This window comes from Oncorhynchus mykiss, chromosome 14, assembly GCF_013265735.2.
Source record: "Oncorhynchus mykiss isolate Arlee chromosome 14, USDA_OmykA_1.1, whole genome shotgun sequence".
NCBI lineage: Eukaryota > Metazoa > Chordata > Actinopteri > Salmoniformes > Salmonidae > Oncorhynchus > Oncorhynchus mykiss.
Window position 1 is genome coordinate 18,995,715 of NC_048578.1, and position 26,625 is coordinate 19,022,339.

General features: G+C 42.2%; 1 protein-coding gene across 11 annotated transcripts in view; it reads left to right on the forward strand.

Moving 5' to 3' along the window:
- Positions 1–1,581: 1,581 nt before the first annotated feature.
- The window catches only part of LOC110488945 (prominin-1-A), a 112,831-nt gene continuing 87,787 nt past the window's right edge, over positions 1,582–26,625 (forward strand). For 3 of the 11 annotated variants that reach the window (XM_036943098.1, XM_036943099.1, XM_036943094.1), the window contains exon 1: positions 1,589–2,549. In XM_036943098.1, coding sequence (XP_036798993.1) covers positions 2,312–2,549 — 238 coding nt within the window. In that variant the 5' untranslated portion in view covers positions 1,589–2,311. Of the gene's footprint in view, positions 2,550–26,625 lie in introns of all 11 variants that reach the window. The other 8 variants (XM_036943101.1, XM_036943092.1, XM_036943095.1 and 5 more) reach the window with 8 other exon arrangements.

Genomic DNA, 26,625 nt, shown 5'->3' on the forward strand with positions numbered 1-26,625 from the left:
CCGGTTTCAACTGTACCTGGAAAATGGCAGACTGTATGGCGTCGTGTGGGCGGGCGGTTTGCTGATGTCAACTTTGAGCAGTGCTCGATGGTGGCAGTGGGGTTATGATATGGGCAGGCAAAAGCTACGGACAACTAACACAATTGCATTTTATCGATGGCAATTTGAATGCACAGAGATCTTGTGATGAGATCCTGAGGCCTATTGTGCCATTCACCCGCCACCATCCCCTCATGTTTCAGCATGATAATGCACGGCCCCATGTTGCAAGGATCTGTACACAGTTCCTGGAAGCTGAATAAAATTCCATGACCTGTATACTCACCAGATAGATCACCCATTGAGCACATTTGGGATGCTCTGGATCGACGAGTATGACAGCGAGTATGACAGCATATTCCAGTTCACGCCAATATCCAGCAACTTTGCACAGCCATCGAAAAGGAGTGGGACAACATTCCACAGGCCACAAACAGCCTGATCAACTATATGCAAAGGAGATGTGTCACGCTACATGAGGCAAATGGTGGTCACACCAGATACTGACTGGTTTTATGATCTAGGCCCCTAGCTTGTTTTTAAGGAATCTGACCAACAGATGCTTAACTTTATTCCAGTCATGGGAAATCCATAGATTGGGGCTTAATGACTTTATTTAAATTGATTGATTTCCTTATCTGAACTGTAACTCAGCAAAATCTTTGAAATTGTTGCATGTTGCATTTATATTTTTGTTCAGTGTAGAATATTGTATAAACAACATGAAAGCATGAGTGTACATTTATCTGCCAAAGACTGCACTGTTTCTCATTCCAGTGGACCAGTGGGAGTCTTCTGTCAGGAATTCCCTCAAACAACTTGAATACCGGCTACTGTACATAACCAATCCCACTTTATGAACATGGCATTTTGGGCATTTTCTAAATTAGGTTAATCTACATATCATATGCAGCAGAGCACTGACAACATCTCCACATTTACCTGATGTGAAGAAAAAACATTTACTGTAGTTACACAACATTGACCCCCTGTATTTGCCTATTCAGGGACCACATTTGAAATAGAACACATACCCCTATTCAAAGGCTTTTTTCATTCACCTGATCTGGTTTGCTTCTCTCAGTGCGGATCTAATGAGTGTTGTGAATGCACTGAAGTATGGAGTCCTGTAGCCCTGATCAAAGCCCTGCCCACATGGAGCCTATCCAGAGGGGCCCTGCCGCGTTCTGGGACATCAACAAGGACCACATTGTGCATGGGGACGCTGGGTGTGAGCCTACCTGGGTTCTGCTCCACCAATCACAGTGCTTCTAGATCTGTGGGCTGTGGTGTCAAAGTATCTTGTGTCTACCCTCTAGGGGTGGAGAGGTGGGGGCAGGGTCAGAGTTTGGGAAGTCATTGAACACCTGTGATGTGGGGGCAGAGAGGTGGTGGTGGGGGGGGGGTTCAAGACAGTTTGGCATCTGTTTATCTGAAAGTGGACCCTTTGGGTGTAGGTTAGGACATTGGTCCATGGGTAGGCTACATTGGTAGGCTATACAGTCAAAAATAGTCTATTCATATTTTTTAAATCTTAATACATATTCCATGGTTGTTGGAGATTATGCATTCATTTGGTGCAATTAAACTGTTCTAAAAATGTATTCTTTAAGAGTATTAGGGTAACCAGCTAAAGGAATTAAAGAGAGCCTACATCATACTAGGCTACATCTCAAAACAAATGAAAGGTCATGTTCCATCTTTTCAACGAGAATCTTCCAGTCCTCCTTCCCCCGACAGGCGGAGCGCTTCCCATTGGACCAACTGTTTCCCGGGGCTCCCACAGTCAGTAGACCGAATGCGCGCGCTTACACGCTATATGTGCTATATGGCATCCTTGGGACGTCCCTTAACTGATTGAAGTTGACATTTAAGATGGTTAAGACAATGGTTAGGGTTAGGTTAGGGGTATGGTTTGGGTAAGGACGTCCAAAGGATCCCAGATAGCAGCAGGCAGCCAACCGTTCCAGCAGCTCTCCCGCACAGATGCGCGAGCCAACTTGTCAGTTGGTCTCATTTCGGAGGGGAACGGAGCGGTTCGATCCGAGCGGTATGAGGAACCACTGACGGTGGAAACGATGATAATCACGAAATCTTCCCCGGACAGAAGGACTTAACCTGCAGTCCCACTGCCCTCCCCATCCCATTTTATTTCCACCTCTAGAGATACGGACCTAACGTTAGCGAAATTTCTGCACCATCTCCATTGTAGACTATCTCTCCCTTTGATCTGTTTTAACCCCGTACATTAAGGTTAGAGTGTCTTGACACGATGTGGAAAACCGGGCTCCTTCTCCTCTTTTGGGGACTATTAACATCCAGTGAACTCCAGCAAGAAGCAACGGAGCCGGAGCCCCGAAATCAACCACCGTCGGGAAAGTTGGATTTTGGCTATGTGCCCCAGGGAGTTTACAAAACCCTCGCCTATTACGAACCTGGAGTAATAGGGATACTGTTCCACATGGTGCACGCTTTTCTATACGTCGTGCAGCCCAACCCTTTCCCTGGAGGTAAGGCATCGATAGTGCAATGTTGTTTTGATGCCCATTGAGCTGTCCCTTAAGATTTCGTAATAGCGTTTCCTCGTTTAGCGTCAACACTGTCATGTGTCGTTTGTAATGTTTGGCAATGGCAAAATAAACTATTCTGGATGAGATTTTCAAATCATGCCACGAAACACTTGATGTATTTGGCTGCTGTGAATGTCACTGGTTTATGCAAAACATGCCCATCAAATCCTGAAAACTCTTTATTTGCATAATATTTATCTTGTGCCTTACATTCATTCATGCATGTACAGTATGCGTCCACAACAGACAGTCTACTTGAAGGCAGTATATTGTCTATAGTGTACTGCCCAGAGCCTGTGTCAACATAATTAAAATGTTACTGACCTCTTGGTGACTGTGTGCATCATGTGGTCACTGGTCATTAAATAGTTTGAGCACCCAATGCACCAGAAAACGCAGTAAATTAGGTTGGGAGGTGGTCCATTTGTCCAATGAAATTTGAATGCATTAGGACTAACTTTCCATATACTCAAATAAGATGTCTTTAAAGTGAGTATTGGGTGGTTAGTAGACAAGACTACCCCATATCTGTGTTCATAATCAATTGGTAAATCTGGAGGTTAGGAGTGGCTCCCTGTATCACAGATTTAATTAGGTAATCCCATAATCTGGAATGCCATATGTTGCTGTGCTTTTAGTTTACAGGATTGTCAGTCACTAATTGATATAGCTCAAACTCACTTACTCAATAGAATAGATGTTCAATGTGTTCATTGGATATAATTGAACTGTTGGGTTCTATTACACATCTCAAATGAGTGTATTAGTCGTTTACACAGATTTGCAGGTGCAGTGAAATTCTTGTTTCTAGCTCCAACAGTGCAGTAATACCTAGAAATCTTTAAGGAAAGTTGAAATCCCATGTTAGAGATAATGAGGTTTGCAATGTAAAATCTGGCTTCTTCTGGACAGTGCATTAAAAAGGTTCTATGAATGTTAAATTGAACACCCAAATTAATTATATGACCATGAATTAGACTGTGTGCGTGACCAATTAACTAAATACATTTTAGACATCCAGACATATTACTATAGGGGGTTCCATAATTTTTTCAAATTCATCTTATGTTTAACTTTTTTTTAATTCTGGGAAACCGAATAGCCTCGACTGTATAGCCACGTGTTCGTCAATTTAATTGGGACAATATAATGCACGCATGGAGATTTAGCATGATAATCCAGCAATCTTGTCAGGCCTATTTTGATTAGAGGGGACAGGCTGTTATGGAAAAACCCTGTGGAACTTTCAGGGCTACACAGTGTACCAGACCCTATGCTTCCCTGTAACACTGTTTTGACTTCCATAAAATATCAAACTTAGTGTGGCATTGTGCAATTTTCAGAGAGAAATGTATTGGACCAAAACTGATTTGTTAATGCCATATAAAATCTATTGTACCCCTGTTTTCCTCTATTAATTTCTTGGTGGTGCGCCAGGGCTCCGAAATCAACAATCAGGGCTGTAAAACTTCCAAAATATCCCATTCGAAGGCCAAATATCCCATTTGAAGGCCAAATAGTTCAGGTGGGAGCCAACAGAAACTACTGGTAGGGGAGCCCACCAAGTCTTAGTAATGGTAAGGGAAACATTTTCTTGCACTGGCAAAGGTGTGGTTAGGGGGTGTCCTCCTCCCTAGCACATTAGAGTAAACCCTAATATCTGTGACAGTCTTCTCTTGGTTACTATCACGTTTTTAGGTAAGACCCAGATGCAGACAGTGTCGAAGAAACAAACATTTATATCTAAAACGGGCAGGCAAACGACAGGTCAAAGGCCGGCAGGGGTCAATAATCCAGAGAGGGTGCAAGGGGTCCAAAATGGCAGGCAGTCTCAGGGTCAGGCCAGGCAGGGGTCAATAATCCAGAGAGGGTGCAAGGGGTCCAAAACAGCAGGCAGTCTCAGGGTCAGGCCAGGCAGGGGTCAATAATCCAGAGAGGGTGCAAGGGGTCCAAAATGGCAGGCAGTCTCAGTCAGGCCAGGCAGGGGTCAATAATCCAGAGAGGGTGCAAGGGGTCCAAAACGGCAGGCAGTCTCAGGGTCAGGCCAGGCAGGGGTCAATAATCCAGAGAGGGTGCAAGGGGTCCATAACGGCAGGCAGTCTCAGGGTCAGGCCAGGCAGGGGTCAATAATCCAGAGAGGGTGCAAGTGGTCCAAAACGGCAGGCAGTCTCAGGGTCAGGCCAGGCAGGGGTCAATAATCCAGTAAGGTACAGAACTGCAGGCAGATTCAGGGAAGGCAGAAAGGTCAAAACCGGGTAGGACTAGAAAACAGGGGCAAGAAACAGGCAGGAGCAGGGGAACAAAACACTGGTATGTTTCCCGAACAAAATGAACTGGCAACAGACCAACAGAGAACACATGTATAAATACACAGAGGATAATGGGGAATATGGGCAACACCTGGAGTGGGGTGGAGACAAGCACAAAGACAGGTGAAACAGATCAGGGTATGACAGTTACACAGTACGGCAGGTAGTCTAGCGGTTAGAGTGTTGGGCCAGTAACTGAAAGGTTTCTGGTTTGAATACCCGAGCCGACAAAGTGAAAAACTGTGCCCTTGAGCAAGGCACTTAGCCCAAATTTGCTCCAGGGGTGCCGTACTGCTGTGGCTGACCCTGTAAAACAAAACAATTCACTGCACTTATCCGGTGTACAGTATGTGACAATAAAAAAAACGAAGTATTTTTTTCCCCCATCGCCAACTGGTGCTGTGACAACTGCAAGAGACGATAAGGTGGAATTTCCAAAACATCCATCATTTTGTTAGGATTTATGGAATTGCCTACATCACACTGCTAAACTGCAAGATGTTATCATTCAGTTGTTAATGACAGCTTTTCTTTACTGCCCGCCAACCTGTAAGAGCTGTTATTAGCAATATAGCAACAGTTGTCAAGTTGTCTATCACTCCCACCCACTCATGCAACCAAGCGCTAGGCTATCTGACACATGGCCAAACACATGCACATCACCCACACATAGTCACACAGCAATAGAACCAGTAAAGCAAATGACAAATTTTTGTTGTCCCTCCATTTGCTGTCATTTCAAACCATTTGACTTATGGTAATAGTACTGTTATGTAACATAAGTCACCCTACACTTGAGACAAGATTTTTTTATGCAGTTCCTGCTGTCACCCCGAATCTGTTGGTGTGAGGCTAGAGGGATTATAATAACTACAGCCATGCAAATTCCAGTTGAAAAGTGCTCTGTGACAAATAGAAAGTTTTCTCATCAACGGCTCAATTCGCCACGCCTGCTTGCAATACCCTCTCCCCGAAGTAGCTATGACAGGTGTAATATTGACTCCATGGACACAGTGCTTTGGCGAGAAACAGGCATTAGTTAAGGCTAGGGAACAGTTGCCAGGGAAACACACACACTGCCAGGCATGGTAGCCAATGTATTTTTGATTTCCTTCTTTTTGCCCTGCATATGAAGTGTGAACTGAGACAGAGTTTGGAGGCAATTACTGCATTTTAGCGGTTTTAGCAAACCATATTTCCACTGTGCTGGAGGTGCTTCGCTGAGAGAAGCAGCACCTTTCAATCCCAGTATTGAGTGTCTCTATACATTGTTTCCGTTGACATGATGGATTTTTGGTTTAACCCATGGAAGGAGAAAGTGTTACATATCAGTAGCCCCTGGCCTTATGGCGTACTAGGGAAGAGGAGCCTGGTTTTTAAACCATAACAGATAATGGGTTTAAACACTAATATCCTCTTTAGCTCTCTTGGTATAGGCCTAGGTGATAGCAGGGCCTAATCCTACTTCACACATGATACGCTACACTACAAACAGTATGTCATGCTTCTGCAGTGTACTGTGTCTGAAATGGCAGTTATGTTTTTGTGAATGTGAACGGCAGCTGTGGGATGATGGGGAATTTAGAGGGCCAGAGATTGGTCACAGATGGCGTTGTAAATGGGCATCATCTGTGGTTTTCTCCTCACAAAGATCCCCTCCCTTGGCTCTGCCGGATCCTCTCAGGACATCATGGTTGTGTCTGAATGGCCCTGCTACAGTACGTACTGTTTACTAAGTGTACTAACAGTATTCTATAAGACACTGTTGAGTGAGACGTAGCCTATGCAGGAAGCTACAAATATGAGCCTATGACTCATCCATCCATATGGAGCTGGAGCGTGCATCTTTGTCCGTCACTATTTTCTCTTTATTTACTGACTGAAAACAACATGCCCCCTTTTCCCAGTTGCATTGCATTGTGGGTATGAAATGGCGATTATAGCCTACTTCCTGAGTACTGTACATCAAAGTCCTACTATGGTACATCCTGTCCATGTCAGTCTGTTGCTCTTCACATTCAGATAACGCTCCTTTGTGAGTGGGTTGCATTCAAAACATCTGTCACTTGCATATCACCCCATTACATGTAGGAATATCTGTATCTATAGCTCTGCTTACTGTTACTGTAACAGGAAGTCAAGATGTGAGTGGGCTGGATGTATGGAGCTGTTTGTCTGGTGTGTATCTATGCCTGTCACAAACAGTCATGTCACTGTGGTGACTGTGGTGCCCGTGGTGTGGTAATGCTCCAAGACAGCCATGGGCATAGCCTAACATAATGCCAGCTGAACGCCTGTGGCAATGTGCCACTCTGTCACATAGCTTAGTAGGCCTATGTATTCTCCTGCACCCTATTGAGTCATTTCATGTATATATTTTATGATTTACATGATGCTTTGTTTATAGACTTAATGTACTTTTATGCCATCTGAAGTAGTCTATAAGGCCACGTCTTGAAACAGGCTGACAAAGTGACTAACGTGGACATTCTGTCCATTGGGCTCAAACTGTACATATTATGTAATATGAGCACAAATAGATCTCCATTATTCTGACATTGTCTGTCATTCAGAGCCTATCATTATGTGCAGTTAGTGTTTCAGTCTAGCTATTGCCACTCCATTGTGTAGGAGCAGGTATGACTACATTGTTGATATCAAAATAACACAATAGTTTTCACTGTGGTCCTGATATACTGCCAAACCAATTGACTAAATAACTTCAAGAAGACAATGATAGATAATCATAGAATCGGATAGTGTGAGGAAACTAGTCATTCACACACCAACAAAGGCTGGGACAGGTGCTTGGAGTTATTACTTTCCTTTCGGATGATTTAGGCCTAAATCTGGTCATGTTGATTTGTGACTACTTTGGCTTGTCTTCCCACGCGGTATTTAAAGTCAACTCAACTAAAGGTGCTCTGGATGGGACACAACTGGAACACCTATTATAAATGGTGACCCATTACATTGAGTCTACTTCTTTTGAGCTGTTAGTGTTTTGTTTTTATGAGCTTCTTGCTTTATGTGTGTACAGCAGAGAGGGCATTTATTTGTAATGGAGTATCGAACATAAATGGATTGAAATGAGGACATGGAGTCGCAGACCATCACTAATAGCCAAGCAGGAGTTATTTTCTTCCTACTGTACAAAGCAAATGGGACTCACCACCTGGATTCGGTCTTATGTAGCAAAATTTGAATTTCTGTTTTTTACATTGGATAAAAGTAGAGACTCAGAGCTACAAAATTGGATATCATGCACTGTCTTTGAGGAACAATGGGAAAGCAATTCTGCTTTGAATGTTTACAAACTTGTAAACTCACTTTTGAGAAAATTACATTTTAGTGTTTCGGTGAGAGAGCTCCTGTTTGTCTACACCCATTCAGCTTCATTCACACTCTCTTAAGCTTTAGCCCCCCCCCCCATCTTGCGTTCAGAGCGCACACTTGACCGGCCATATTCAACAGGTGTTGTACACTTAAGCTTAAGACATGTAGCTAGTTACCTAGGTAAACAATTAACCTAGCTAGGTAAACAACATGTAAGATCACACACATCACGTCACGCCACCTAGCGTTAGCTAGGGAGCCAGCCAGCTGACAGTACACTTTAGCTTGAAATGAAACCACTTTCTGTCAAAATTAGAAACGTGAAATATCTGAAAATGTAACTAGCTAGACTATTTTGCCCGTATACATCATCATGCATGGTGGACGCGTCTCCCTGTCACGGATCCATGCCACAAATGCCCTTAGTTTGAAGACGTAATCCAGACACAGGTGTTTTCCCATCTCTTTAGCTATCATACTCTAATTCCACTGATTTCAAAACTTGATCCTCCAGAGAGCGGAGAGAACACTTAAGCAGCTACATTAAAAAAACGCCGCGTTCACCTTGATTACCAACACAGACTGACCAGCTCAAATAGACAAAAGCCTTCTAAATGGTAGACCAATCCAAACTCATCTCTCGGCATGTCCAGCCCACTCGTCTCAGACAATCATGGCTAGTGGGAAGGTTGCTGTCTTTTTTATGTGGCGGCTTAACCAACAAGGCTTATAATTTAACAATTTTATTTGTATTTACAGATGGAATGCATGTTTGTTATTAATGTACATGAAAGTTCACATGTTCAAGAAGTCATTTCTGGACAAAAATGGATTTTGATAAAACATATTTTTTTATGTTCAAACTGCTCTCCTGTGAAGTCGTGACTTGCGACATGTGCCTAGTTTCCTGAATCGGGTCACAAATGCCAAAACCCCCACCATCGCTCTTTCCTTTAGTGCCACTATGGGGTGGCAGGTAGCCTAGTGGTTAGAGCGTTGGACTAGCAACTGAAAAGTTGCAAGATCAAATCCCCGCGCTGACAAGGTAAAAAACTGTTGTTCTGCCTCTGAACAAGGCAGTGTTCCTAGGCTGTCATTGAAAATAAGAATTTGTTCTTAACTGACTTGCCTAGTTAAATAAATAGCTACCAAGGGACTGGTTTGTGTTGTAGGCTATCCTATAAGCTATCCTAATGCTTATAGGATAGCCTACAACACAAACCAGTCCCTTGGTAGCTATTTATTTAACTAGGCAAGTCAGTTAAGAACAAATTCTTATTTTCAATGACAGCCTAGGAACACTGCCTTGTTCAGAGGCAGAACAACAGTTTTTTACCTTGTCAGCGCGGGGATTTGATCTTGCAACTTTTCAGTTGCTAGTCCAACGCTCTAACCACTAGGCTACCTGCCACCCCATAGTGGCACTAAAGGAAAGAGCGATGCTATTCTGACAGGCTTTTTAACTATGTCTTGAGGCCCGCAAAAATATAGCATATATTCAGAAGCTCAGTCTGCCAACATCTGATATGGATGATTTACAATATTGCCTGAAATCAACTCTCACTCCTCCCATTCAAATGCAATGGCACTCAAAGATCAGATGGAGGTTGAGTAAACCACCTCCTCACTTTCAGAAATAACACTGGAATCAAAATTCACTCCTTTTTGCAGACACAATTCATTGGCACGGTTCTCCACTTTTCAAAGCAGTTTGAAGGCAGAACACTTCTCTTCAATGCAGTTTATACCTAACTAGGCCTACACATGAATTTCTCCTCGACTTTAAGTCAACGCTGGAGAATCCAAGATTAAGTCTGAGGTACAGGCTCATGTCCCTCCCCTTGTGACGGTTGTATTTGAACCATCCAGAAAAAAAAGCTTTGCATAGTGTTCCACATCAGTGTGGTATTAAAGAATATAAGACGGAACCCCTGCAGGTACTCGATTCCCCCAAGGGGAAGGCAGCCAAAATGCTAGTACTGAATGAAATGCTTATTTTTAGTGGAGCTACTTTCTTTCACACAGCCTTGGATGGGATTTGGTCCAAGCTGCAAGACAAAGAGCTGAACTCGGAGAGTGCACAGTGCTGAAAGACTCCTAATTGCCCCCACAATATGTGTTACGTAAAACCTTTTTCTCTGTAAAGTGAATGACCATTGAATTTGCCAGAAAATCTGCATGTAAGGGGATGCTCTTCAACAGGAGTGGCACAAATTGATTCAAGTACATAAAAAAAGATATTTCCTGAAATTCTGATCCAAGAGGCAAGCTGTATCTCATTAATTGAATCTTGCCATACCAAATGCCAGGTTGGCATAATAGCAACATGAGAATGGAACAGATGATAAGAGATATGGCATTACGATGTCCTGGGACTTTGAGGCTTTCAGGTAATGCTCTAATGACACCAGCGCTTCAATCTGCATAAATTCAATCTGCCAAAGAGTTTAGAAATGGAGTGTGATGGAAAGACCGAGAGAGAACCACACATAAAAAAAACACAGTAAAAAGGCAGGAAATCCACATAATAATAAGAAGTGAAACAGTCAAAGAACCAGACAGGAAAATAAACATAGCAGTGGTTTTCTCATAGAGTAGCCAGCCAAATAGAAAAAGTACCCAGCCAGGTGCCCCTGGAGGATTCAAAATGTTTTGCTGAAGGAGCTCTATTTTGGCGGCCTCTGGTACGTTCTAATGCCTTGATTTCATCTGGAATACATAGCAAAATTATTGAATACTTTATTGCGTTTACCCAGATTGGAAAAACATGACTTTCCAATTTAAATGACTGAAAATGTATGAAATCAGTGTATTGTTAGTTGTTCTGGATATCATCTAGGCCTATGTGACCAGACTAAGAGAACATTTAAACCATCTTCTCTTGATATTAGTCTTATTTGCAGTTTCACTGCAAGATATGAATTGCCACAATGATGTTTGTTCTTCAAATTATGTATTTGATAAAAACAGACCAAATGAAGTAAATAGCCCACATTATCTTGAAAAAATACATTTAAAGGTTCACTAATACAAGGGCTATATCAGTCTTAAGTATTATATCGTTCAGATTTGACAAAAAAAAATTTCAGATTTGATAAATTATTAATAAAATATCTTTCGTTGGGTCATTATTTTTGCCTGATTTGTTAGTTTTTCCCCCCCAAATTCAATTTTCTCCGTTGAGCTTTTCCAGGTGTCCTTTTTTTTTTTTTTTTTTTAGGTTTTCAGTCTCAAAATCACACTTTTTGATAAAAAAAAAAAATACAAAATTGGGATGCTCTAAATCTAAGTCCACAACAGTGCTTAAACCTCATCAGGAGACCACGTTTAGGGACTCTCTCACAATGTGATTCGGTAGGCTACACTGACTGATGAGACCAGAGTCACTCACTTTAGCGTGACTGTTTCGGTTTCCACCAGATAGCACAGCCACAAAGTTGAAATTGACTATACCGAAACAAATCCATGGAAACGCAAACGTGCTTTTTGGTCTTAATTGAAGGTTAAGTTTAGGCATAAGGTTAGCTGTGTGGTTAAGGTTAGGTTTAAAATCGCATCTTAAGAAATTGTAGAAATGGGTGGGGTTTCTGACTTTGTTGCTGTGGTAACTAGTGTCTACCCAGAGTCTGGCAAGCCCTGACATTCTAGGAAAGGAAACCTGGGAAATCCTTTGGTTTACTTGTCCCAATGTGATACCATGAACATATAACTATGTGGCATGATTTATGAATGGAAAAGAGATATAGGAGATCGACTTTATTCAGTAAGTTCGACACCTTTTATAAACTAGTCAACGCTTGCTCTTTAGTTGTCAATCAAAGCACAGTAAATAGCCTATGGGCCACAACTCTGCATGGGTGACTATGTGAAACGTGCAAAAAAATAATTAGGCTAAGTGGATTTTGATTCATTGTTACCTCTTCCATTACATGGGACATGCAAATTCACAAGCGTCATGTGTAGAGAAATGCGACTGCAACCAACCACAGTGCACAAATATTGTGCTGGGAGGCGGGACAGACAGCGAACTGCGTTTCCCCGTCATCGCTGGTTTTGTGACTGACCGGCGCCTGTCCTATCAATAGATCACTAGAAGATGCATATTGTTCATTCTAGCAGGAGAGGGCTCGACGGACTAGCGAATTGAAACTTTTAAATTAAAGGTAGCCTAGTTAATATGAAGTGGGAAAAGTATCCGGTTGAAAATCTGTAACCAGCTATAACCAGCTGGCACTAATGGAAAACACTGACATGCAGTCAGGTCCATAAGTATTTGGACAGTGACACAATTTGCATCATTTTGGCTCTGTACACCACCACAATGGATTTGAAAGGAAACAATCAAGATATGCTTTAAATGTAGACTTTGATCTTTAATTTAAGGGATTTGTCAATAGTATTGTATAGGAATTGTAGGAATTACATTTTTTTTTATATAGCCCCTCAATTTTAGGGACTCAAAAGTGATTGGTCAAACTAATATAATCATACATTAAATACATAGATACCCACTCCATAACACTACCTCTACCATGCTTTACAGATTAGGTGATATGCTTTGGAACATGAGCAGTTTCTTCCCTTTCCCATACTCTTCTCTTCCCATCATTCTTGTACAAGTTGTCTCATCTGTCCATCAAATGTTGTTCCAGAACTGTACAGGCTTTTTTAGATGTTTTTTGGCTAACTCTAATCTGGTCTTCCTGTTTTTGAGTCTTACCAATGGTTTACATCTTGTGGTAAATTCTCTACATTTACTCTGGTGAAGTCTTCTCTTGATTCTTGACTCGGACACAGATACGCCTACCTCCTGGAGGGTGTTCTTGATCTGGCCAACTGTTGTGAAGGGGTTTTTCTTCACCAGGGAAAAAATTATTCTGTCATGCACCACAGTGGTTTTCTGTGGTCATCCAGGCCTTTTGGTGTTCCTGAGCTCACCAGTGTGTTCTTTCTTTTTAAGAATGTACCAAATAGTTGATTTGGCCACACATAATGTTTTTGTTATCTCTCTGATGGGTTTGTTTTGATTTTTCAGCCTAATGATGGCTTGCATCACTGGCAGTGACAGCTCTTCAGACTTCATATTGAGGGTTAACAGCAACAGATTCCAAATGAAAATGCCACACTTGAAATCAACTCTAGACCTTTTATCTGCTTACTTGTAAATTAATGAATGAGGGAATAACACACACCTGGCCATGGAACAGCTGAGCAGCCAATTGTTCAAAGGGGGGGACCACATATAAAACATGTTGTAATTCCTACCCCGTTCTTATGATTTAGATGTAAATACCCTCAAATTAAAGCTGAAAGTCTGCACTTTGAGCTCATATTCATTATTTAATTTCAATATGCTGTGATATACAGCTAAAATAATAATAACTTGGTCAATGTCCCAATATTTATGGACCTAACTGTGCATAGAGATAAAAGAGGAAGAGAAATTTAAAGATGAAGAGAAGCAGCGAAAGAAGAAGAGTGACAAAGAATGAAATAGATAGCGTGTTGGAGAGAGAAATAGAGAGAGCTGACACATCATGAAGAGACTGTTGGGGCTATGTCTTGCTCGGGCACGTCATATGGATCAGGCCTTGGAAGCTGAGCAGGCGAGCTTGCCGCTCTTCTGGTGAATGGATGGCATGCCATGTATCCTCTCCGTCGTTTAGTTCTGCTTCATGGGTGGGCGCAACCGTGCCTACTGGGAGCTGGCACTGGGGACATGGTGAGTTGTAATTGCAGATGTGCTACATTAAGGGTCAGCCTGCCAAAGCCAGAGATGACTACTCGGACTACCCACTCTGCGTGGCAACAGCTTCAGTGCCACTCATGCTGTTTTAGACTATGCTTTTAGCCTTACTACATTTGAGAGAGAGCAAAGTTAAATTGATCACAGACGGACTGTTTCACAGTGCAGGGGTGAGGTTAAGTTCATGTCACAGTGCAGGGATAAGGTTAAGAGCATGTCACAGTACAGGGGCAAGGTTAAGAGCATGTCACAATGCAGGGACAAGGTTAAGAGCATGTCACAATGCAGAGACGAGGTTAAGAGCATGTCACAATGCAGGGACAAGGTTAAGAGCATGTCATAGTGCAGCGACAAGGTTAAGAGCATGTCACAGTGCAGGGACAAGGTTAAGAGCATGTCACAATGCAGGGACAAGGTTAAGAGCATGTCACAGTGCAGGGGCGAGGTTAAGAGCATGTCACAATGCAGGGACAAGGTTAAGAGCATGTCACAATGCAGGGACAAGGTTAAGAGCATGTCACAGTGCAGGGGCGAGGTTAAGAGCATGTCACAGTGCAGGGACAAGGTTAAGAGCATGTCACAGTGCAGGGACAAGGTTAAGAGCATGTCACAATGCAGGGACGAGGTTAAGAGCAGGGACGAGGTTAAGAGCATGTCACAGTGCAGGGACAAGGTTAAGAGCATGTCACAATTCAGGGACGAGGTTAAGAGCATGTCACAGTGCAAGGGGAAAGGTTAAGAGCATGTCACAATGCAGGGACAAGGTTAAGAGCATGTCACAATGCAGGGACAAGGTTAAGAGCATGTCACAATGCAGGGACAAGGTTAAGAGCATGTCACAATGCAGGGACAAGGTTAAGGGCATGTCACAATGCAGGGGTGAGGTTAAGAGCAGGTCATTTAGCTCTTGAGGACAGGGATTGGTTGATGTCAGGGATATGTCTTTCGAAAACCAATCTTAATGCTGATTGGTTAAGGGCCCAGCCTAACTATCCTTAGCTCATCAAGGAGTTTTTCACACGGACACTGAGTGCAGTATTTCTCTGCATTTTTAACATTTTTTTTCCTGACATGAAATGTCAAATAATCTAGAAGGTTAGCCTATTGATGGCACCACAAGTAAGGTACACTTTAAATCAGATAAAATTGCCCCTGTGCCGCATGTTTAAGACCTGTGCTCCTGACAGCAAGCAACACATGATGACACAGCTCTGTCTGTCTTATTGGCAGAGTGGGGTAGATTTAGCTTGCCTCCTCTGATCAATAGGCCCCCACCCTCTGTAGTTAGAGTTGACTGTTCGTCATTGTCGCCATGACACTGGTGTTAGCTCCTGAAAAAGTATTGCTCAGTTTGTGGTGCGCAGCATTGCGGTAGCACATATTGCTAGCAGCATTTTATCCAAAGACTGTTATACTAGCTGTCTAGTCTGTGTTGATAAATGTGCAATGAGCATGAAACACAATTATATAAGAACTGGCAACTCATTCAGAGAAATAAGGTAGGCCACTTGATTTCAACACCTGAACAAAGTGGACAGGCTAGCATGCTATTCAAACGGTTAGAGATAGACAAAATGGTGTGTTCATAACAATTCAACTGTCAGCTAGCAAATAGATCCTCTAAAGATTAGCTGGATACTCACTAGCACGTGGGATTGTGTTGACAGTTTGTTTATGAGACGTGTTCATTTTCTATAATGCCTGCTAGAAGAAGTTAGTCATTATTAGTGAATGTGCATTATGCATGGTTCAGGTTAAATTTGTAACAAAAATGTCATTTTAATAGACAGACTTGAAAGCCAGATCAGTTAACTCTAATGCAAAAAAAACAGGTTTTTATCAAATCATTAAATTATTAGTGGGTCTTATGGTTGTGGAAGGCTTATTTAGCCTAAGTACACTGCTCAAAAAAATAAAGGGAACACTTAAACAACACAATGTAACTCCAAGTCAATCACACTTCTGTGAAATCAAACTGTCCACTTAGGAAGCAACACTGATTGACAATAAATGTCACATGTTGTTGTGCAAATGGAATAGACAACAGGTGGACATTATAAGCAATTAGCAAGACACCCCCAATAAAGGAGTGGTTCTGCAGGTGGTGACCACAGACCACTTCTCAGTTCCTATGCTTCCTGGCTGATGTTTTGGTCACTTTTGAATGCTGGCGGTTCTTTCACTCTAGTGGTAGCATGAGACGGAGTCTACAACCCACACAAGTGGCTCAGGTAGTGCAGCTCATCCAGGATGGCACATCAATGCGAGCTGTGGCAAGAAGGTTTGCTGTGTCTGTCGGCGTAGTGTCCAGAGCATGGAGGCGCTACCAGGAGACAGGCCAGTACATTAGGAGACGTGGAGGAGGCCGTAGGAGGGCAATAACCCAGCAGCAGGACCGCTTCCTCCGCCTTTGTGCAAGGAGGAGCACCGCCAGAGCCCTGCAAAATGACCTCCAGCAGGCCACAAAAGTGCATGTGTCTGCTCAAATGGTCAGAAACAGACTCCATGAGGGTGGTATGAGGGCCCGACGTCCACAGGTGGGGGTTGTGCTTACAGCCCAACACCGTGCAGGACGTTTGGCATTTGCCAGAGAACACCAAGATTGGCAAATTCGCCACTGGCGCCCTGTGCTCTTCACAGATGAAAGCAGGTTCACACTGAGCACACGTGACAGACGTGACAGAGTCTGGAGATGCCGTGGAGAACGTTCTGCTGCCTGCAACATCCTCCAGCATGACCAGTTTGGCGGTGGGTCAGTCATGGTGTGGGGTGGCATTTCTTTGGGGGACCGCACAGCCCTCCATGTGCTCACCAGAGGTAGCCTGACTGCCATTAGGTACCGAGATGAGATCCTCAGACCCCTTGTGAGACCATATGCTGGTGCGGTTGGCCCTGGGTTCCTCCTAATGCAAGACAATGCTAGACCTCATGTGGCTGGAGTGTGTCAACAGTTCCTGCAAGAGGAAGGCATTGATGCTTTCCTCTTGAGCACATTTGGGACATCATGTCTCGCTCCATCCACCAACGTCACGTTGCACCACAGACTGTCCAGGAGTTGGCGGATGCTTTAGTCCAGGTCTGGGAGGAGATCCCTCAGGAGACCATCCGCCACCTCATCAGGAGCATGCCCAGGCATTGTAGGGAGGTCATACAGGCACGTGGAGGCCATACACACTACTGAGCCTCATTTTAACTTGTTTTAAGGACATTACATCAAAGTTGGATCAGCCTGTAGTGTGGTTTTCCACTTTAATTTTGAGTGTGACTCCAAATCCAGACCTCCATGGGTTGATACATTTGATTTCCATTGATCATTTTTGTGTGATTTTGTTGTCAGCACATTCAACTATGTAAAGAAAAAAGTATTTAATAAGAATATTTCATTAATTCAGATCTAGGATGTGTTATTTTAGTGTTCCCTTTATTTTTTTGAGCAGTGTATAATTTCGTAAACCCTGAAATCATTTGATTATTGCTGACTGTTTGAAATGCAGTGTACTTGACCTTTAATTGTACAACAAAGATTATTTCGACAGAACATTTTTAGGCAATATCGCCCAGCCCTAATGGAAATCCTAAAAACTAGGCTAAACTTGGAATGTGTGACGCTCCAAATCTTGCAGTAGGCCCAGGCCTAATCCTTTGACTGTACTGTACTGTGGGTCCAATCCCGACAGAACCATGTGTGGTCGTGTAGTGTAACAAAGAGCTTTCATGTTAGTTTGACAAATTTGATGGTCTTTCACCCAGTTCTGTATCACATCTTATGTCTGGATCCATTAAATGAAAGCGTTCCACATTGCCATGTGTAAACTCGATTTAACTCGATTGCTCTGCCTTTTAGTTGCATATTACAGAATTATGTTATAATGCCATAACAATGCTGTAGTTGAAAGAACAATTCCAATTACATGGCAATCTTAATATCCCAGACTTCCTTTTGATTTTACGTAAGTGCTTTGAGTGAATCATGTAGCAAACCAAGCAGGAGGTCATATCCCCACACAAAAAAAAATAGACTGAAACCATTCCTCTTTTCTTCCTAAAATGAACTCTACCATCAAGCTCTGTTCTCTGTGGCCTGTTACCCTTCCTTCCGCCCACCACAGTTGATCATAATGATTATTCTTAATAAGGATATAAAGAAGGAGTAATAATGAAAATGTTGTCTATGACACTGCCTCTGGGGGAACACTAAAATCAATGGAGTGGAGAAAATATGAAGGAAAACAGTTCCTTGATCACCAAAGCCCCAGCAAGATGCCATTTGATGAGCTATGTGGATGAAATGTGTCCTTAGGAGAAAGAAATGCAAAAGACCCAGCTTGGTTTACTGTTTCCTTCAGTAAGCTTGGGGGAAAAGGGACAAAGGAAGAGAGGGGGAGGGAGGGAAGGAGAGAGAAAATACTTTAGTTATTGTATGCAAGAATGCGTCTGCATGGTGAAAACAGAATGTGCCTGACTTCAATCTTGCCTGTCTGTCTGTCACTGTGTGTTTTTCTCAACTCGTACATGTGTCCTATTTCTGTGTGTAGTCTCTCCAATGTTCTTTCAAACTGCACACGGTCATTATTCTGATGTGTTTATGTATACTGTACAATGCATACTGTACCATACGTACTGTAACATGCATACTGTAACATACATACTGTACCTTACTGTACATAATGTAGCACATAATGCACCATACATACTGTACCACACTGTACATACTGTAACATGCATACTGTACATACTGTAACAAATACTGTACCATACATACTGTAACACATTGTACCATACTGTAACATGCATACTGTACCATACATATTGTACGTGTTTGTTTGTATATTTGATTACCTGAGTAATACTGTGTGTTGAGATTCTTCACAGTAGTCACCCTTTGCCTTGATGACAGCTTTTATAGAGAGAATGATTTATTTAAGCTTTTATTTCTTTCATCACATTGCCAGTGGGTCAGAAGTTTACATACACTCAATTAGTATTTGGTAGCATTGCCTTTAAATTGCTTAACTGGGGTCAAATATTTTGGGTAGCCTTCCACAAGCTTCCCACAATAAATTGGGTGAATTTTGGCTCATTCCTCCTGACAGAGCTGGTGTAACTGAGTCAAGTTTGTAGGCCTCCTTGCTCGCACACGCCTTTTCAGTTCTGCCCACAAATTTTCTATAGGATTGAGGTCAGGGCTTTGTGATGGCCACTCCGACTTTGTTATCCTTAAGCCATTTTGCCACAACTTTGGAAGTATGCTTGGGGTCATTGTCCATTTGGAAGACCCATTTGCGATCAAGCTTTAACTTCGTAACGGATGTCTTAAGATGTTGCTTCAATATATCCACATAATTTTGTTTCCTCATGTTGCCATCTATTTTGTGAAGTACACCAGTCCCTCCTGCAGCAAAGCACACCCACAACATGATGCTGCCACCCCCGTGCTTCACAGGTTGGGATGGTGTACGTTTGGCTTACAAGCCTCCCCCTTTTCCCTCCAAACATAACGATGGTCATTATGGCCAAGCCTATCAGAAGCTTCTAAAACCGTGAGATCATTTTCTGGAATTTTCCAAGCTGTTTAAAGGCAGTCAACTTAGTTTATGTCAACTTAGTTTATGTAAACTTCTGACCCACTGGAATTGTGATATAGTGAATTATAAGTGAAATAATCTGTCTGTAAACAATTGTTGAAAAAATTGCTTGTGTCATGCACAAAGTAGATGTCCTAACCGACTTGCCAAAACTGTAGTTTGTTAACAAGAAATGTGTGAAGTGGTTGAAAAACGAGTTTTAATGACTCCAACCTAAGTAGATGTAAACTTCCGACTTCAACTGTAGGTAGGGATAAAGTGACTGGGCAACATGATAGATTATAAACAGTAGCAGGAGCATATGTGGTGAGTCAAAAGAGTTAGTGCAAAAAGGGTCAATGCAGATAGTTAAATAGTTAGTCCGGGTAGATATTGGTTATCTATTTAGCAGTCTTGGGGGTAGAAGCTGTTTAGGGTCATGTTGGTTCCAGACCGCTTGCCGTGCGGTAGCAGAGAGAACAGTCTATGACATGGGTGGCTGGGTCTTTGACAATTTTTAGGGCATTCCTCTGACATTGCCTGGTATAGAGGTCCTGGACGGCAGGGAGCTTGGCCCCAGTCATCTACTGGGCCGTACACATTACCCTCTGTAGCGCCTTGCGGTCGGATGCCAAGCAGTTGCCAAGGCGTTGTCGTGCCCTCTTCACAACTGTGGTGGTGGTGTGGACCATAATAATTCCTTAGTGATGTGGACACCGAGGTACTTGAAACTCTCAACCTGCTCCACTACATCCCTGTGGATGGGGGCGTGCTCAGCCCTCCGTTTCCTGTAGTCCACGATCAGCTCCTTTGTCTTGCTGATGTTGAGGGAGAGGTTGTTGACCTCTGACCTCCTCCCTGTAGGCTGTCTCATTGTCGTTGGTGATCAGGCCTTCCACCGTCGTGACGTCTGCAAACTTAATGATGGTGTTGGAGTCGCGCGCGGCCAAGCAGTCGTGGGTGAACAGGGAGTACAGTAGGCCCCGTATTAAGGGTCAGCGTGGCGGATGTGTTGTTGCCTACCCTCACCACCTGGGGGAGGCCCGTCAGAAAGTCCAGGATCCATTTGCAGAAGGAGGTGTTTAATCCCCAATCCCGTCCTTAGTTTATTGATGAGTTTGTAGGGCTCTATGGTGTTAAACGCTGAACTGTATCTAGGAACATCATTCTCACGTAGGTGTTCCTTTTGTCCAGGTGGGAAAGGGCAGTGTGGAGTGCAATCTCTATTGCACTCCACACATTGGGTTGTGCTTACGTCACTGAACTAGGCTCTGCTTGCTCACAAATAGCCTTGTTTGGGAGAACGCAGAAGTTTGTTAAAGCCATCTCTGTCCCAGAAAATCACATTGCGTTCTACTCTACCATACAAGCAGGGAGGAGTTGAGCGAATTGAAGAGTGCCTTGGAAATGTAGGCCTACATCACAGATATGCAGTATACCATTTCCACCGGTAAGCCTGTTATATGGATGCCCCCCCCCCCCCTTCTTACGGGGTAAGAAGGTTTAAGCTGGAGTAATATTAGAATATTGTCGGTGCGGATGGCTTTTGTAGGCCGTTGATTCGTTTTTTTTTATTGTAACCCAAGGTCCCATCAGTTACAGTGCCTTCATGGGTAAATACGAGTGATGGGACTTGACTTGACAGACTGTCTCTCTCCCTGTCTCATATGTGCTCTTTCTTTATTTTTCTTTTCTTTTCTTTTCTCTCTCTCTCTGACAGACACACAATATGTCCCTCTCTCTCCCTCTCTTTCCCTTTCTCACACACATATACTATCCCTCTTTACGCTTCTCTGAGACATTGATGAAACAAAGTACATTTTTCCCATCTGTGTGTGTTTCCTGCCTCCTCAATGATGTTCATCTGATTCTGAAAAATAAGTTTAATGCTTATGTCCAACGGTGGACCAGCTAGAGAATAGCAGGTTTGGGATATTCCCCTTATGTCGGTGGCCAACACAGGGGTCTGGCATATTTGTCTTGAATTTGTTTTCATTCTGCAGCACTAATACTCGGTTGAATAGGAATCACTTACATATAAACATTTGCACTACAAAAACTACCACAGAATGTGTTTCATTTTCGTTTTTGCCATTCTCATCATTATAAATTCACTGTAGGGAAATGCCCTCAAAATAAAGCCCCTTGTGGAGTGGGAGGACATTTTTAACACATAAATGTATATGTATTTTTGTGAAATTGGCCATTCTAATTTCCCTTGAGTGCAGGTATTTCAGAGACAGTGTCACACAAGATCCTACAGCAGTCGTCATAATGATGAATATAATACTGTCTATGTATTATATATATAATGTCTATGTGGTGCCTTGCATCCCAAGATCCCACAGCGCATCAGTACACGGTTCACTCATCTTATCTACACAGTTGGGTGATATTCAGTATCCATTTTGTGCCAGAACACTCCCCGTGGTTATTACAGTTCATTCAAATGAGAAAGACTGATTTTAAATGTGTGTTTGTTTACGTCATTCTGTGTGTATCACCAACCCAGGCTCCCTTCAGATTATCTTTCCAGATGATTCATGCGCTGCTGAATTGGGTACATGTTGTATTGTCTGCCCCAGTGCGTGGGCTTCGACGTTCACTCAAATAAATTAAAGAGCTGCGCTAATCGCTCTGTTTTACATGGACACCCAGGGGGCTGAGGCTGAGGATTAGCTTCACATTGGGGGTGTTTGGAGAGATGTGATCATAGTTTAGATGGTGTAGTCATTCTCTATTGGCATCAATTAGACAGTACCACTTTGAACAACCAACACGTTTTAAGGTAAACCTAGGCCTAATAAAGGCTTCATAGACCCTGTAGGCCTTAAAGGGTGGTCTAGTGGTGCAGTACAGTATAAGATGAGTTCTTATGTGATGCCACTGAAACTTTGTAGCTCTGTGGAGACGCCATTTGGTGAAGTCTGGCAATGATGGACAGTGTATCATAATCCCACTCATACGTCTTTTCCTCTTAGGAAAGGGAACAGACTTGAACTTGAATTAGCCCAGGCAACCCAGCCAGCCTCTGAGGATGCCCACTGGCTACTACATTCTTGCAGGGTCTGTTGCAGGCAGCATACCCTGTTTAACCCACCTCATGAATACAGTAGCATATATATATATATATATATATATATATATATATATATATATATATATATATATATATATATATATACAGTTGAAGTCGGAAGTTTACATACAACTTAGCCAAATACATTTAAACTCAGTTTTTCACAATTGCTGACATTTAATCCTAGTAAAAATTCCCTGTTTTAGGTCAGTTAGGATCACCACTTTATTTTAAGAATGAGAAATGTCAGAATAATAGTAGAGAGAATTTCTTATTTCTTTCATCACATTCCCAGTGGGTCAGAAGTGTACAGAGCTGGTGTAACTGAGTCAGGTTTGTAGGTCTCCTTGCTCGCACATGCTTTTTCAGTTCTGCTCTGCCCACACATTTTCTATGGGATTGAGGTCAGGGCTTTGTGATGGCCACTCCAATACCTTGACTTTGTTGTCCTGAAGCCGTTTTGTCACAACTTTGGAAGTATGCTTGGGGTCATTGTCCATTTGGAAAACCCATTTGTGACCAAGCTTTAACTTCCTGACTGATATCTTGAGATGTTGCTTCAATATATCCATATTTTTCCTTCCTCATGTTGCCATCTATTTTGTGAAGTACACCAGTCACTCCTGCAGCAAAGCACCCCCACAACATGATGCTGCCAACCCCGTGCTTCACGGTTGGGATGGTGTTCTTCGGCTTGCAAGCCTCCCCCTTTTTCCTCCAAACATAACGATGGTCATTATGCCCAAACAGTTCTATTTTTGTTTCATTAGACCAGAGAACATTTCTCGAAAACGTACGAGCTTTGTCCCCATGTGCAGTTGCAAACCGTAGTCTGGCTTTTTTATGGTGGTTTTGGAGTAGTGGCTTCTTCCTTGCTGAGCGGCCTTTCAGGTTATGTCGATTTAGGACTCGTTTTACTGTGGATATAGATAATTTTGTACCTGTTTCCTCCAGCATATTCACAAGGTCATTTGCTGTTGTTCTGGGATTGATTTGCACTTTTCGCACCAAATTACGTTGATCTCTAGGAGACAGAACGCATCTCCTTCCTGAGCGGTATGACGGCTGCGGTGTCCCATTGTGTTTATACTTGCGTACTATTGTTTGTACAGATTAACGTGGTACCTTCAGGCATTTGAAATTGCTCCCAAGGATGAACCACACTTGTGTAGGTCTACAATTTTATTTCTGAGGTCTTGGCTGATTTCTTTTGATTTTCCCATGATGTCGAGCAAAGAGGCACTGAGTTTGAAGGTAGGCCTTGAAATACATCCACAGGTACACCTCCAATTCACTCAAATTATGTCAATTAGCCTATCAGAAACATCTAAAGCCATGACATAATTTTCTGGAATTTTCCAAGCTGTTTAAAGGCACAGTCAACTTAGTGTATGTAAACTTCTGACCTACTGGAATTGTGATACAGTTAATAAATAATCTGTCTGTAAACAATTGTTGGGAAAATTACTTGTGTCGTGCACAAAGTAGATGTCCTAATCGACTTGCCAAAACTATAGTTTGTTAACAAGAAATTTGTGGAGTTGTTGAAAAAATGAGTTTTAATGACTCCAACCTAAGTGTATGTAAACTTTCGACTTCAACTGTATATATATATACATACGTCATATTTACAATGACGGCCTACCTCAGCCAAACCCGGACAATGCTGGGCCAATTGTGCGCCGCCCTATGGGACTCCCAATCACGGCCCGATGTGATACAGCCTGTATTCGAACCAGGGACTATAGTGACGCCTCTTGCACTGAGACGCAGTGCCATAGTTTTCTTCTTCATCTCCAAGGCTAATATCATCTGAGAATGGGATTTGCTGCGGTCAAATCTGTCTCTCACTTACTCAGGCTCGGAGGCGGTGAGATGGTAGCTGGCTTCCACACGCTTAGCGCAGATAGAGTTAACGAAGACAGAGAGACGTGGCGTGGGTGGGAAACATAATCAGAGGTAAATGTGAGCTGCTGTGCGACCATTGATGGAGGAGGATTAGATGTCTCTATTCACTGGGCCCGGGCTTGGATCCCTTCCACAATTACATTCCCTTTATCTCTCTCTCTCACTCTATTCTTTCACCCCTCCAGAGCTGCTCATCATTCACTCACTCACTCACTCACTCACTCACTCACTCACTCACATACATTCACATATCGGGCCCACACATCCATAAGCCTCTCCTAAACGTCTGGAATACCACTTAGCTAAGGCACAGGCATTTGCTAGTCCTCGAGTTGAAGGTTAGTCATCAGGTGAGTGATTCACTGGCATGTTTTCCTTTGTATAAAGTGTTTCTGATCTATGCCTCCATAAAACGTTTTCCTTCACCTCTGAAAATGGAGAGGTCGATGCCCATAGGGGATCCTATCCATCTCAACTACACAACAGCTTGTCCAAATATCTCCTCCGTAGGGTTTCACGATTTGGACAAAATATTTAATTGCGATATTTTGGCCAGATATTGCAATTGTGAATTGTGATTTTCAAACACTTTGGTGAGAACTTGGTCATTCCACCAGACATGGTTAAAACAACTGTCAGGGTAGAGAACATCACTTCTAACATGAGATCATATGAATGAATACATTACATACTGTACTAACTGAATCCAAAACCAAATGAAACAAATATTTTTCAAATTGTTATACTACAGGATACATATGATAATAGATATTATTATCACGCCTACATTTTTTTGTTATTTTTTTTAAGGGGTGGATCAGCTTTAATATTGCGGATAGATTGTTGCTGCCATCAATGTAATTGTCTGCATAATTTCCAATCCCCCATATATTTTTGGGGTAAATATATATATCCACATACATACACACATACCCTTATATATGTATAAAAACATACATACATACATACATACATACATACATACAGTATATACACATTTTCTTTAGAATATACTGTACCTGTATTATTCTCCGCATACCCTACCACCCCTCCCCCAATTGGAGTAAACTAATAAACAATAACACTTAGGCTTCTACCTTCAGTTTATACATATTATACACATTTTACAGACACAATCTATTTTACAATAGTTCTATTTTGTTTGTTTTTAGTCCTTCCTCTATTTCTATCCAGTCCATCCAGTTTGATTTATATTTGTAACTGTGCTATTTCACAACATTTCTGAACATATATACATTTTACAGACCCCGTATGATTTACATTGGTTATCTTGATGTTATTAGTCGCCCCCTTCAGCTCCATTCAACCCCTCCCATCTCTCTTAACCATCCATTTTGGATTTCTATTTGCCATATATTTTCCAACTGTGCTGTGATGCTTCTCAAAAGTACAGAACATTTCTATTCTCATAGCTTCTACAGATTGTAAATGAAAGATAAACAATTTTGCTAAAATAATTATTATTATCAAAGTTTTATATTTTATTTTAGAGATATTATTGATTGATTGACTATGACTTTTCAGATCACCCAGTATTGCTATCTGCAGCGTTAGTTCTAGCTCAATGTTGCAATTCTTCAGACATTCCTGGACCTGTGCCCAAAACCGAGCTACATAATGTATGGACAGTACCAAAATAAATGATCTAAGGACTCTGCCTCCTCGCAGCAAAATCTGCAGAGCTGGGAAGATTGTATCCCCCATATGTATAACATTCTATTTATTGGTTGCAAGAATTTTGTATAATAATTTAAATTGAAAAATTCGAAGTTTTGAATCCGCCGTTGTTTTGCGTGTCAATTAAATAAACGATGTGCCATGGAATCGGTACAGCAGAGCAGACATTTCCATTTGCTGCATGTGTGACATAACTCCACCAGTCCTATTTATGATATAATTTTCAAAAATTATACCTTTTTTAAAAATGTATCCAAAAAAAAGTTTGATGTAATGTCCTTAAAACAAGTCAAATTAGTCTCAGTAGTGTGTGTGGCCTCCACGTGCCTGTATGACTTCACTACAATGCCTGGGCATGCTCCTGATGAGGTGGCGG